At 37.9% G+C, this 14,283-nt stretch overlaps 7 protein-coding genes across 7 annotated transcripts; all 7 read right to left on the reverse strand.

Annotated features, from left to right (window-relative positions):
• Positions 1-112: 112 nt before the first annotated feature.
• Positions 113-1,261, reverse strand: TM35_000033450 (diphosphomevalonate decarboxylase; the record flags this gene model as incomplete). Its single annotated transcript, XM_029022112.1, has 1 exon — positions 113-1,261. The coding sequence occupies one exon, from the start codon at positions 1,259-1,261 to the stop codon at positions 113-115; it is 1,149 nt and encodes a 382-aa protein (XP_028886658.1).
• A 304-nt stretch (positions 1,262-1,565) lies between these two features.
• Positions 1,566-2,639, reverse strand: TM35_000033460 (uncharacterized protein; the record flags this gene model as incomplete). The annotated part of the gene is made up of 1 exon (XM_029022113.1): positions 1,566-2,639. The coding sequence occupies one exon, from the start codon at positions 2,637-2,639 to the stop codon at positions 1,566-1,568; it is 1,074 nt and encodes a 357-aa protein (XP_028886659.1).
• A 691-nt stretch (positions 2,640-3,330) lies between these two features.
• Positions 3,331-4,935, reverse strand: TM35_000033470 (putative transporter; the record flags this gene model as incomplete). Its single annotated transcript, XM_029022114.1, has 1 exon — positions 3,331-4,935. The coding sequence occupies one exon, from the start codon at positions 4,933-4,935 to the stop codon at positions 3,331-3,333; it is 1,605 nt and encodes a 534-aa protein (XP_028886660.1).
• A 398-nt stretch (positions 4,936-5,333) lies between these two features.
• Positions 5,334-8,210, reverse strand: TM35_000033480 (uncharacterized protein; the record flags this gene model as incomplete). Its single annotated transcript, XM_029022115.1, has 1 exon — positions 5,334-8,210. One exon carries the CDS (start codon positions 8,208-8,210, stop codon positions 5,334-5,336), a length of 2,877 nt encoding a protein of 958 aa, XP_028886661.1.
• Positions 8,211-8,547: 337 nt separating this feature from the next.
• TM35_000033490 (uncharacterized protein) lies at positions 8,548-9,027 on the reverse strand (the record flags this gene model as incomplete). The annotated part of the gene is made up of 1 exon (XM_029022116.1): positions 8,548-9,027. The coding sequence occupies one exon, from the start codon at positions 9,025-9,027 to the stop codon at positions 8,548-8,550; it is 480 nt and encodes a 159-aa protein (XP_028886662.1).
• Positions 9,028-9,569: 542 nt separating this feature from the next.
• On the reverse strand, positions 9,570-11,819 carry TM35_000033500 (uncharacterized protein; the record flags this gene model as incomplete). Its single annotated transcript, XM_029022117.1, has 1 exon — positions 9,570-11,819. The coding sequence occupies one exon, from the start codon at positions 11,817-11,819 to the stop codon at positions 9,570-9,572; it is 2,250 nt and encodes a 749-aa protein (XP_028886663.1).
• Positions 11,820-12,532: 713 nt separating this feature from the next.
• Positions 12,533-13,963, reverse strand: TM35_000033510 (putative NADH-ubiquinone oxidoreductase complex I subunit, FT; the record flags this gene model as incomplete). The annotated part of the gene is made up of 1 exon (XM_029022118.1): positions 12,533-13,963. The coding sequence occupies one exon, from the start codon at positions 13,961-13,963 to the stop codon at positions 12,533-12,535; it is 1,431 nt and encodes a 476-aa protein (XP_028886664.1).
• Between the last annotated feature and the right edge of the window lie 320 nt (positions 13,964-14,283).

Genomic DNA, 14,283 nt, shown 5'->3' on the forward strand with positions numbered 1-14,283 from the left:
AAAGAAAAAAAAAAAAAAAAAACCCTTCCGCCGCCGCACTCCCTTTTTTTTTTTCCCCCATTTCTAGAAGTTTTTTTTTTTTTTATTTTTTTCAATTCCCAGTGATACGGTGTCATTTTTTGCTTGGAATTAGAGATTCCGATTCCGACAGGTATCGCACGCCAGACCCGACAGGAGATTGAAGTAACATCACAAAAGGTTTTTTAGGGTATTGAATGAGATTTTGGTATTTTTCAGTAACTGTTGTGGTTTTAACTTTTTCCAATAACGCTTCATCATTAAAACAAAAACGTTCATATGGTGTTGGAAAATGTTCCATCAACATTGAAACAACTTCTGGGAGATCTTTTTTAAGAACAAAGAGAAAACAATTGGCTCCTGCATCAAATGTATAGGCCAAAGTTGGATGTCCTTTTTTAGCATTATACGCTTTTACAAGGCGAATCATAGCGTAACTGTCCTCTGTGGCATACTGTATCCGTGGTTCTGTTGTAGCGCATATTTCTTGTAAATCATCTGATTCACTCATAGCAATTTCTGCAAAAGTAGAGAAATCTTTGGCTTTTATGGCATCTGAAACAATTTTCATACGCTCTGGTACAGTTGTGGAAATACGCTTTGGCATTAAAGGTGAAGTTTTTAAAGATTGTTGCATTCCTGCTGTACTTGAAGTGTCTTTCTTTTCACCTTGCAAAACGGCGCACATAACCTGCATTTCAGGCCAATAATTCTCGTCAACAAACTGAGTTGCCACACAATCACTTCCATCTGGTTTTTCCCCTTTATTCCATATTACAAATCCTCCAAAAGCGCTGCGACAAGCACTCCCAGAACCCAAACGAGCAAGCATTGAAATATTTGCAGTTGAGTTAAAGGCTCGTACTAAAGCCGCCGCAAGAGCACAATAACCACTAGCTGAAGAAGCCATACCAGCAGCAGTGGGAAAATTGTTCTCTGAAACGATATAAGCACGTTTATCCTTCAGCTCGGGGGGGCACGTATCGCGCACATAGGCAAGCACAGACTGAATTCGGGGTGTATTGCGTACATCTGTCTTTACACCATTAAGAATAAGAGTATCTTCTTCAATATCATCGCATAGTAAGACAGATGTTTTGCTTCGAAAAGGTTTTGTAGAAAGTGTTATGCTAAATGAGTCATTTGTTGGTAAAATCAGAGTTTCACCACCTTGACGTTTTCCCCAATACTTTATGAAGGCAATGTTAATTGGCGCCTCAACGGTTACCGGCAAATGAGTCATTATCTTTCTTTCGATAGTTACTTGTTATTTATGTGTATTTTCCTTAATAAGAAAAGGGAAAATTCGAAAAGAAATAAAAAAAAGAGAAAAAGAAAAAAACATAAATATTATTATAGTAATTAAATACACATAATAATCGAAACGTGAACGGAGCAATAATAATTAAAATAATAATAATAATAATAATAATAATAATAATAATAATAATATCCCTTCATTAGTAAAGAAAATCTTCCTGTTTCTGAAGAGACTGTGAAGACCTTGAAATCCATTCAGTTGAGTGAAATTAACCTTTTCGTTTTCTCTACAAGCATGAATCCATAGTAGTAGCATTGATGGCATTCCCTTTTGCTGCGAGAAGCACGACAGAAGGATCATACAAGAAATGTAATGGACCTACCGATGTATCATTGGTCCAACCAAATGAACTTAAAGACAAGAAAACTTCTTCCACATTCTCATCTAATCGTCTGCGCTTTTTTCCAATCATCGAAGCTTCATCCAAACCCCCTGTAAGAATCTGCAAAGCTAAAATTGCATCATTGGCGTGAAAGAATTCAACTACTGCTTGGAAGGAATTCTTTTCAGGAGATAGTAAGAAGATGTAATCCGTTATAGGACCGACGTATTTGGCTAATTTAGTTATGATACTTGCCGGATCACACAGAGAAATGGGGATGTACACAGTGTTGTGGATTCGCCTACTTTGTCCATTCTCCCCCTTCTCATCTACAATATCATCACCCTCATCCTCCGTTTTTTTCTCTGTTAGGTCACTATTATTATTATTATTATTATTATTATTATTATTTCCTAGCAAGAGCTTCTTCACCTCTTCATCCGTTTTATGTATATCCTCCTCAGTTTTCTCCAACGTCTTCTGCACGTGAAAATATGTTTCTTGTAGTTTTTTTAGTTTCTGTACCAGTTCTTGATATTCATTCTTCTTTTCAGAGTCAGAAAGTAATACCGGTATAGTATTAACCAACGCAGCGTCCATTTGTAGATCAGATGGCATTTGATGATTCATTGGTAAGTTCAGCTTCTCTGGAATCCTTTGCTCTTTCTCTAAAGCTTCTTTCACATCATTCACTTCATTTATACTGACTGGGGATCGTTTTGTATAGAAGTTTGAAGTGATATGAACAACAGTATTCTTTAGTCGTTCTCCATCAAGGTAATTTACTGCTTGTTGTGCGGCAAAAACGTGTTTAAAACGCACCCAGTAGAAAAGCCGTTGCTGTGCTGTATCATACTGTACCTTCATTTCATCAACTTCGTCAATAATCTTCAACCAGTCATGCACATCATCGGCAAGAACTACAGACTGATCCTCCACATAAACATGGATGACCCTTGCGTCATCTCTAACTGACATTCTTCATTCAAATAGAATATATATATAAAAAAAAAGCGACAGAATATTGTAATAAAAGAGAAATACATACATCATAGTTTTCTTATTTCTCTTTCCATAATATATATATATATATATATATATATTTATATATTTATATATAAAACATATATACAACTGAATCTGTACGAGAAAGAAAACATACGCACAAAAGTATCACAACATGCGGTACCGAGAATATATATATATATATATATATATATATATACAGGGGAAAAGGAATCATTAGAAAAAAGTTAGTAGGGCGAGGCTATTAAGAAAGGAGGACGAGGGGGGTGTGGGGGGGAAGTGGAAAGAGAATGTTAATCCATCAGAGTTTAGAGCATATTTCCTGTAATAACTTAACCACACACACACATGTTCAACCCAGCTCAACATGTATTATATATGCACACACATATATATATAATACGATAGGTTGCACATATGGTAAGAACGAAAAAAAAAGGAATAATAAATATTTATTGATATCATCTTGAAGAATTGTCGATTATATTGTAGATCATAGCCACTTTTTTTTTTTTCCGTCCTGGCACACTTTTTTTCTATTTTTGGTTCCTTTATGTTAACTAAAAACAAGAACAAAAAAAAATTTTTTTATTTGGCGTTTATCAGTATTCCATTATTGTTTTTTTTTTTTTTTCTTTTTTAACTATTGCTTTTCGCGGTCGGTGATTTGTATACCTGTTGGTAATATGGAGTTGTACCCTTGCTCATCCCCATCCGATGAACTATTACCTGTATTTGTTGTAGAGGATGCGACTGTCCGTCTTCTCCAAAGAAGAAGATATACCAATAACCAACTTGGAATAGCCAAAAACAGAATTGAAAATACTACTAATAATGCATTGCGTAATTGGAATTCATTGACACAGTGTCCTGTGGAGTCCTCCTTGGTATTATTCACCCACTGACATTGATTAATAGTATCAAGGACACAAGAATCATGATCATGATTTGGACACCCTTTTGAAAATAAACGGTCCGACAGCAATCCAACAAACGTTGGTGACGGAAAATCTCCAAATGCATGAATAAGAAAAACAGAATAGCTTACTGCATATGTCCTCAGTTCTCTTGGTACTACCGTAAGAATAGAAGCGTTAACAGGTGCGGTCACTGCAAAGAGAGCAAAAACGGAGATAACTAATATTGGAATAAACACTGGAAGAAATTGCATACACAACGCCAAAATACCTAAAGGAACACAAAGCGCAATCATAAGTACATCAAATAACTGACATTTCATTACCCCTACATCACCAAGACTTCCGCCCATTTTGTCGACGAGAATACCTCCTGCCACAGAACCAAAAACACCAGTTACCGCAGTAACACCTCCCATAATGATTGAAGCAGTCAAATTCAAAAGTTGCATCGGTCCTTGCACAAGCATAGGAATAGCCCATACCGAAATAGCTCCAACCACAAAAGAATACATTGCATAACCAAAAACAACAAGAAGATAAATAGGATTTTTAAATAATGCAAAGGTCGCTCTGTGAAAAGGTACATACTCTTCTTCAGAACTCTGAAGCAAGTTATATTTTCTAGGTAAAAATACCACGGTTAAAACAATGGGAACGGCCACCAATACTTCAGATAAAAAAACGACTCTCCATCCTTCAAGGGGGCCAATAACACCGAAAGAACTTATAATACCACCAAGAGCCATTCCTACTGCTGTTCCCACTGGAATCATGGAATAGAACGTGCCTATCCACAATGTTCGGGAGTTTAGAGGTGCAATTTGGTCTATAATAGTGACAGTGTATCCTACAAAAGCGGCTTCTCCAACACCCACAATAATTCGACAAATTAGAAGAAATACATAAGAACGGGCAAGTGCTGTACCAATACATGCAATTCCCCAAGCAATCATTCCAGCGGTTATCATCCACTTAGAAGATATAACTCCACCGAAAGCTGCGAAAATAGGACTTGTCGTCATGAAACCAATCATAAAGCCTGACACGATGAAACCAGTTTGAGTATCCGAAAGGATCCGCGACGAACCAGAAATTCTTTGATCTTCTTTGATAACAGCCAAAGACCCGGCAATTGCCCCACGATCATAATATGTTATGAAGTTAAGAGCAGTAAAAATAAAGAGAACGATTCTTGGAGTAACAATCCGTTCTAACCTCCCTCCTTCCCTCATTGAAACGAGTGAAATTTCATCCTCTCCGCTTACTTCGGGTGTCGGTGTCCCTGCTGGTTCCCGCAACATCCTTTCATCAGTTTGGTTAGAAAGCATTATGCTTTTTCTAAAAAAAAAAAAGTAACTGTAAGGATAGAGAGAGAGAGAGAGAGAGAAAAAAGAAAGTAGAAAGAGGAAAAGGTACAAATATGTAGAAAGAATATATATATATATATATATATATATATATAGCGAGATACAAAGAAAAAAGAAGAAAGTTCATCCATTGATATTTAGAAACGTTATCCTCAAAATAAATACCCTTCTGTACCCAGTTAACCCCATCTGTAGATAAAACTAATTAAAAAAATAAGAAGACTCTTAAGCTTTTCCACATTTGCATATAATATATGGAAAAGATAACCATAAAATAAAATAATAATAATAATAATAATAATAATAATAATAATAATAATAAATTTTCTACAAACCCATAAAAAAAAAAAATTATAAAATCAAAGAGGAATAATAGACTTTAAAGCCAAGAGGGCAGAAGCAACATTGTTGGTCTCAGGAAGAACATTGACCAATACCCAAGCAATCTGCGCCCACTCCTTCTGTTTCGTTGTATCGGCAAGATGCATGTAAAAGACAGAATTATTCCAAGATTCCACAGCAAAATACTCAAGAAAAAGTACCATATAGGACATGGAATTTGTTATTACTGACCACATACTATCTGCATGACAACGTTTAATAAATGCAGTAATTGTTACTTCTTCTATTGTAAGTGAAAGCAATTCAATTAATTGTTGTACCACAACCATTTGTTCTGTTCGGTCAAAGGCAAGTAAAAAAGATTTATAAAGACATAACAGAGTATCTGTAATACAGTTAGCACTCTCTTCATCCTTATCACCACTAAGCACCATAAATAAAGATCCAGTATTTATCACTACACGGACAGCTTGCATATAAAGTTTCATAACAATTCCGTGTAAAAATGCATGCTCTGTTGTAAACTGCGAGGCTATAAAAGAGGCACCATCAGCCAATCCCTCATAATCTTCAAAAGCTGCTGGTACAAGAGTTAATTCTTTTATAATAGTATCTATTTTATCTGTGGTTTCCGAAGAAGGTTCACGAAGGTGACTCTCAGCCTCAGAAAGTAAAAGAATAATACGAGATTCTCTACTAGATAGAGTTGAAAAATTCTTTTTGCATAACTGTAATCGATCATTAAGATCACATAGTTCCATACAAGGACGACCTGTAATAAACAATTGAAATTCATCATCCAAGGTACACAAAATACTAGCACATAATAAGGATTTTGAAAGTTCATTACCAGGATTTGGATCACACATCACAGTAAGGGTTGCCGCTGAAAAGGCAGAAACGCTTGTATGCCCAGGTCCATCCGTAAACTCGGAACCCACTAACAAAAAAGCCTGCGCCCACCAAATCACTTCATCATGTGTTAAGGAAATTGTAGCAGATTGATCAGAAATTAGAGACCGAAAGCGCTCTACCAGTACACGTAATTGTTCATCAGAGCAAGTACAAGTATTACTTAAGAGTGAGGCAACGTAGACTCGCAATACCTCAAGTTCAGATGGAGCATCCAAAAAGGTAGATGATGAAAATAATGCATATGATGCTGCCAAAGAAACTCCATGAAGGTAGTTACACTTTAAAGAGTAATTTATTGCACTACAAAGTGCAGAACCCACCATCTCTACCGGTTCACATTTCATTAGAGATTTTAATTCATTCTCAACTTCAGTCTCTTGTGACTCCAATACGGCAATTTTAAATAATAAAGAATGAGTAAAAATACACTGTAATTTCTTCTCTGTTAATTTAAGGAGTATATCTTTTGCATTAGTTAATGCATTGGTATAATGAGACTCTTCATAGTGGGATATATACTCCGCACATAAACGAAGTTGAAGAATATTAATTTCCGATTCACTGGCACATTCTTTAAATCGTAATGCCGTTTCAAGACATTGTAGAATTTCAGAACGTGTAAAATCTGTATTTTCACTAAGTTCCCATAACCAGATAAAACAATAACGACGAGATTTAGTATCTTCAAAGTTTATGCCTTCATTTTTTAAAATTTCTAATGCTCTTTTACATGATACTAAACTACCATCATGTAATAAAAGTTGTATAAATCGAAAAGCTACATATTCACCTAATGTAGAATCCTTTACTTTAAAGTAAAGTAATTGCATACCTTCTATAATGCCGTCTCTTGCATTTTTCAAAAGTTTGTGAAGTTCAAAACAAGCTGCTACTGCTTCATCTACTGAGACATCTGATCTCTGAACATATTCGTGAAGCAGCAAAATAGCTTCTCTTTCCATACCAGACTCCGCAGTTACTTTCAGACGTAGTAAGGAAGAAGTAGTGGAGTGAAGCAATGTATCTGCACTCTCTGCCCATGGTACTGCATCTTTTGCATTTCCCTCACGAAGACAAGAAAGTGCCATTTGCTCCAAAGTAGAACCACGAAGCATGATTAGATGATGTTCTGGATCTTTTGTTCCAGTCAACTTAAAATGATTCTGTACTTCAATAGAATAATTTAACATTGTTCGAATATAAGATTCCTCACTCAGAGGAACACTACCATTACCAATAGTAAATACAAAGCGAAAGAATGTTTCTCTGTGCTCACGCTGTAGACTACTATCTTTTAATAACATTTGTGTGAGTTTTTCGGCTGCCTGACATGATTCCCTGTAATTTCCCACATTCCACAAAATATCCATATTTGTATATGCAAACTCCCAACTTATGTTGCGATGCTTAAGATGTGTGAGACTGTTTTTCACTCCTGCAGAAATATATGAAGCAATCACTTCACCCACAGATAATAATTCCTTTGCATTATTAATTATACCACAAAGAGATAAATCCCGTGAGGTCTTCAGACACATTACTACACATTGTTCAGCCTCACGTGGATGTTGTGTAAAATAACTGTGACAAACATTTTTTCCAGAGTATGCATAGTTCCCAAGAAGAAAAGCTCTCGTGGCAAAATCACGCAGAGAAGCACGCAACTTTTGCTCTTCCACACCATCTTCTCTGGAAGAGTGGCGCACAGTCATATTCCAACACACACTTCCAAGTACACGCAGCTCCTCAAGTGTCTTCACAGGAGGGGAATTCCCCGTCTCCTTTACAGATGTTGTCATCTCTTCAACACACTGTATAAGAAAGGTGACGTCGGAGAAAAGAGCATCACTATCACTACCATCACCACCAGAAGTAGTAGCAGCAGCAGCAGCAGCATCAGTATTATCGCTCTTCTCATTACGAGTAGCAAATCTGTGCAGAACCTCATCTAGTTTTGAGCTTAATAATTGCATGTCCATTTTGTTTTTTTTTTTCTTTGGCGTTGCACAATTCCACTCTAACAGAGCGAAAAGAAAAAAAGAGAGAAAGAAAAGGAGAAGTGAAAAAAGAGAAACCAAAGAATAATAATAATAACAAAAAAACATTTACGTTACACAAATACTAAGGGGACGTACAAAAAAAAAAAAAAGAGGATGAATATATAAAAAAAAGAAAAAAACAAAATGTGGACTTTGTTTCATGTTTTTGTTTTTCTTTGAGTTTTACTTGATGCAAGTGAATACCCCACAAGCAGAAAAAATAGAATGAAAAAGGAAATATGAGCTTATTTCCCAAACTCATCCTCTTCCTTCAGCTTTAATGTGAAGCTTTCTGTGCTTCTATTGTTTTCTTCGCCGTTTCTAATTCCTCCTCCGCTACTATTTCCTTTTCCCTCTCCCTAACCATTTGAAGAATTTGTTTGGAAACACGATGCTCACGTACCTTTCGCTCCAGAACAGGAGTGGTAGGACCTACCGTGTACGCATGATACACGAAAGAAATCCAAATATTCCCAAAGAGCACCGCACACATAAAGACCATCGTCATAACAAATGTTTTCCATAGCTGTAACTGGGTTTTACGCCAAATCCATCGAGCACGATTTGTTCGAAAGGGTTTTGTCAAACGCCCGATTTTATTCATTACAACCATTCGATAGAACATTGTTCGCCGGGCAAGTGTGTCCTTCACTGGCCCCGCGCCGGGTCCCCACATACCGGGGCGATCCGAGTACTTGGACGGTGTAGGGGCCAGATGCCCACGATTCATACATCGCCGCTGACACCGACGAAACATGATTAATAAAGTATCTCTCTACTCCTTACACTTTCTAGATATGGGAGTACTCTTATTAGTTTCTTCTTTTTCTTTCTTGTCCTTTTCTTCTTCTTCTTCTTCTTCTTCTAGTCCCCCCAGCTCACCTTGTTTAAAACAGCAAAGGGAAAAAACCGAGACAAAAAAAAAAGAAACAGACCACGTCAATGAATAGCAGAGATCTATACATGATGTCAACCACAAATGGCAAAGAGAACGTTTGAATTAACAACAAAAATAAGAAAAAAAAAAGCAAGAACCAACAATTATCCTTGTCACTTAAAATAAATGAGTGACAACAAACACTGCATGGTCCATTTGTACATGGTACAAGTAAAAAAAAAAAAAAGAAAACACGAGGGGTAGAAAGGACAGGGTGGATTTGTACAGAAAAATGTAGTAGTTAACCCATACATATATATATATATATATATATATATATATATATATATATAAACATTCACTACTATTTCCTTATCTTATTGTTCATATTTTGGTACTTCATTATTTGTTTCAATTTGTTCTCATCTTCTCCTTGGAGGTGGTTTGGGTTTGTTTACTGTGGTTGCGCATCGAGGAATGTGTCGTTCTGCCACATCCGGGGCAAATTTTCTACCACAATGTGGGCAAGGTATATAATGACTATTTTCACTGTACGTTGGAGGTGGAAGGTCTCTGGCATCTCCACCAGACTTTAGTACTTTATCAACCATACGCGCCTCACGCATTGCGCGCCTAAATGCCTCACTTTCTGCTCTCCAGTTCTTTTTTGGGATACACTTTGGTGAGTGAGTGAGACTACTTGATCTTTGAATTTTTTCTGCATCCGTGCCAGTAAGGCGCATAGCACGCACATTAAAGACTTTTCGCTTCTTTTGTGAGGTACAAACACGTTCATGTCGTTCTAAGGCTTCCATAACAAACTTTCTGCCACAATTACTGCACTCCACACGAGCAACATCAACAAAAACATCCTCCTCATAGTCCTCCTCATTATTTTTCGGTGCAGTATACTTGGGTGGTGAGGGAATCTTACTAGTTGAAGATTTTTCATTTCCTTTTTCCAATGAACTAGAAGATTTTTTTTTATTATTATTACTATTATTATCACTAACACTTTTGCTCTCTTTATCCCATGATCCCTTAGTAGGTGATGGCAGACTACTTACTAGAGATATTTTTTTTGGAGTTGTTGGCTTCATTTGAGGAACGGTGTGGGCTTTTACTTCACATGGTGGTAAGGTAGACGGTTTATTTGGTGGTTCACCAGGTATAGCATTCTGATTCATTTTCTCTAAAGGTCCTCCACATTCTTCACAGAAATTCGCCGTAAGCTCTTCAATAAATTCACAACAATTTTTACAGTACATAACTTCTTTTATGGTCACTTCTGAGGAGAGAGAAGGTTCAACATCTCCAAGTGCTGCTCCACAATTATCGCAGAAATTTCCATCAGCATCACAAATGGCTTTACATGCTGGACACACTACTACACGAATAGTGGGAGCATTAACATTTTCCGCTCCTGCTGTGCGTTCATCAGCCGCTGCACCGTTTATGGGTACACCACATGTACCGCAGAATCTTGAACCTTCTGGAATCTGTTCCCCACACTTTGTACACGGGGAAGGAAGATTCTTTGAAATGAGGTTGGCACCACACTCTCTACAATATTTAGCAGAAGCGTCATACTCTACACTACCACATCGTGAGCATGTACGCCCCTCTGGAACTACTTTCCCATCCTTTGGTAAACGTCTTACTTTTGGATCAACTCTTCGTGAATTTCCTGCGGCAACCGTTCTTTCTGGATCACCATTTTTAGTTGCCGTCAGCTCTGTATTCTCAGTACTTGCAGCTCGTACCACTGATGTTCCTGTACCAAGTCGTCTGGAAGAAGGTTGGGTTTCCCCGGTTTGGGAAGGATGTGGGGGTGGTTTTGCTGTAGATCCAGGTTTACAGGAGCGAAGGTGCACAACAAGACGATCTGCGAGAAATTTCCTCCCACAGTTAGGACAAGGTTCCAAATTACTTACAAACTCGGCAAATTGTACATCATTATATTCTTCTGTAGTTGTTCCTTCACCTCTCCAGTTAACTGTATCTGGATGCTTTGGTGGTTTACCGCGTGTGAGTACATCCGCCACTTCCCATTGGGCTAGTTTCTTTGCATAACACTGTGGTATATGAATCGCTATGGAACTACTTCCAAATTGTTGTCCACAGAGATAACAAATAGGTAATTGTGGCTTATATCCTGGTGTCCTTGTGGAAGAACCATTTGTACTTTTTCTTGGTGACCGCGGCGTTCGCTGCGTGGAAGTTTTACTAGAAAAGGTACTCCCGTTAAATCTACCCTCATTTGTATTCCCACCAATTCTACCACCACTGAAATCACCATTACTAGTACTAGCCCGAGGTGCCACTCGACCAGAATCGCCTTTACAGCTACGCAAGTGAACAACAAGACGATCAGGAAGAAATTTTCGTCCACACCCACGACATGGAACCAAATTTTCGGTAAACTCACGAAACTGTTCATCGTTTAATTTACTGTTACTGACTGTCCCATCCCCTTTCCAGTTAACGGTGTCGGGATGCTTTGGTTTATTTCCGCGCGTTGCTGGATCAGCAATCTCCCATTGAGAAACCTTTTTGTTATAGCATTGTGGTATGTGGATACCAATAGATGCACTACCAAACTGCTGCCCACAGAGATAACATACCCGCAACTGGGGCTTGAATGCCGGTCCTTTCTTGCTACCAGAAAACATCACCTCCTATGTAGACAATCTGTACAATACAAGAGGTACTAAAAAGAAACAAACAATCACGCCAAAAAAAAACAGATAGGAAAGAAAAAAAAAATAAAAGAGAAATAAAAAATAAAAGAACACAATACATTTATTTTCCAACAACATAGCAGTAAATAAACCAAAACAATAAAAAAAAGAAACGGATTAAATGCATCTCATCAATATCGACTAAACAAGAGAGTAGCAAAGGAATAAAAAAAAAAAAAAATAAATAAAACTGCTACTCAAACAAACCAAGGCTGCGCGGTCACAGATATCATTATCATCATCAACGGAGAATACCATTGAAAAAGAGGAGACCAAGTTTGCCTTGTCATCACTAACACTACAAATTTATTTACAATTACTACTATCGCTACTGTTGGACCCAATACTACTAGGGGAAGAACAACCCCCCTCTACAATTTCCATACACACTGTTTCAAATGTCACTGTAAATAGAGCGACAACAAACACAGTATGCAGAGTTCCTTCAGTGAAGCAACAAGAAAAAAAAAAAAAAAATCCCATAAGGAGTTATAAACTAATAGACTATCTCTCCTCCTTCCACCTCCTCTTTTCCCCAAAATAACGACCCCTCCACCCGAGAAAAAAAAAAAAATAATAATAATGGTAGACTAACAAATACATACTAAAGAAGTAGCGAGAAGCATTATTCTCGTTACATCTGTCTAATGAATAGCCATTGGTCCTGGATTCTTCACAGTGGATGGATACTTGGCACCTTCAAGCGGTCGGATACGGAATTGTTGTCCTGGGTAGATCTCCTGAGCAAGTGCCTCCAATCCATCGGAACGTCCAAAACCAGGTTCTGCCTTTGCACGATGAATACCATACTTCTTAGCATTTTCTTCCTCCAAATCAAATGCTGCCTTATCTGCTGCCTCAAGAGCTTTATAAGCAACATCTAATTTGTGAAGAGGAAGAAGGTATACATCCCCTTTCTCTATTGCGGCAGCTTCTTCTATTGTGTGTGGTTTATATGCAATACGTTCCCATGATGCTAAACGATCAAAAAGAGTGCTACGACGATTTACCTGATCTAATTCATAAGTAATAATCCAATTATCATCAAACCATGGATTTGGCACCGTCCATGGCAACAGTTTACCCCAAAAACGAGCAATTCCACGATAGCATGGGAATACAAAACGAGAATCAAAATGTGCTGCGATATTACGAAATGCTTCAACGTGTGTTAATGTTTGAGGACCTCCCAAATCAAACTTATACCGAACGGCTCGATGTGCCATAGAGCAGCGAACTACAGCACGTGCTGCATCTACAACCCATGTTGGCTGTACTAGAGAATTAGGAAAACAGGCTGGATAAATGTAGCGACCCAGACCTCGGTATCGATATTTCTTTCCATATAATGGACCAAAACGAATGATCGTCGCGTCAGGATGGTTAGCTCCAACAGCGTCTTCTGCTCGAGCTCGGAAATCACAGTAATTAGATTCAGAAGCAAATGTTGCATCCAGACCATTACAAAATATTACACGTTCCGCACGAACACTACGGGCTGTCCAACTTACATTTGTAGCACCTGTTAAAAATACGTCATGATGACTATTATTAGCGTATTCAGCATGATAGTCTACAGCAAATACAAGAGTATCACTGCCGTTAGACGCAACATTGACTTGAATTCGGTCTGTTACATCACACTCATGTAGTTCAATCTTTTCAGGATATTTTTGAAGAAGAATATCCAGATCAGATCCAGAAGGTATAAGTGTGGGGTAACGTGTGGTAACACGAACCTTTTCAATATCAGGATGCTCACAGAACTCACGCACTATTTCCGACCCAAGATAACCACTAGCACCAAACACAGTAACACGTTTTGCTGGTTTTGGGTTAAGACGACGGCGTTCGTGTGGGAGGCGCACGGCCGGGTTTGGCACGAGCATTGCAGCCCAATACGGTCCACGTTCGTAGCCAAACTCACCACCCGTTGTTTTTGGTTTGCGTGTTGGGTACATCTGCTCGAGATCTTTGCGGTCGAGAAACATCGACTCCGGCTGGTGGCCGTACGGGTCCCAGAAGAGACGTACAGCTGACGCACAGCAGACAGCACCATTCCCCAAGCGGCGCATGACAACTCAAGCTTTGGATGAATATATATATATATAAATAAATATTAATATATTATATATACACCCAATACGAAAAAAAAATAACTATGTTTTTCTTTTTCTTTTTTTCTTTTCCTTTTCGTCTCTCTTTCTTTCACCACACACTCTACTCTGCAAACCAGAAAAAAAAAAATAATAAAGAAAAAAAAAAAAATAACAATGGAAATAAGAACACAATAGAAGTCAAGATAAAGGAAAAGTGTAGTAAAGAAGAACAAGTTAAGAACATAGACCACACTTCTGAAAACATCATTCATCCCGACCTCCCCAATTAATGTATC

This window comes from Trypanosoma theileri, assembly GCF_002087225.1.
Source record: "Trypanosoma theileri isolate Edinburgh chromosome Unknown TM35_Tth_3_V1, whole genome shotgun sequence".
NCBI lineage: Eukaryota > Euglenozoa > Kinetoplastea > Trypanosomatida > Trypanosomatidae > Trypanosoma > Trypanosoma theileri.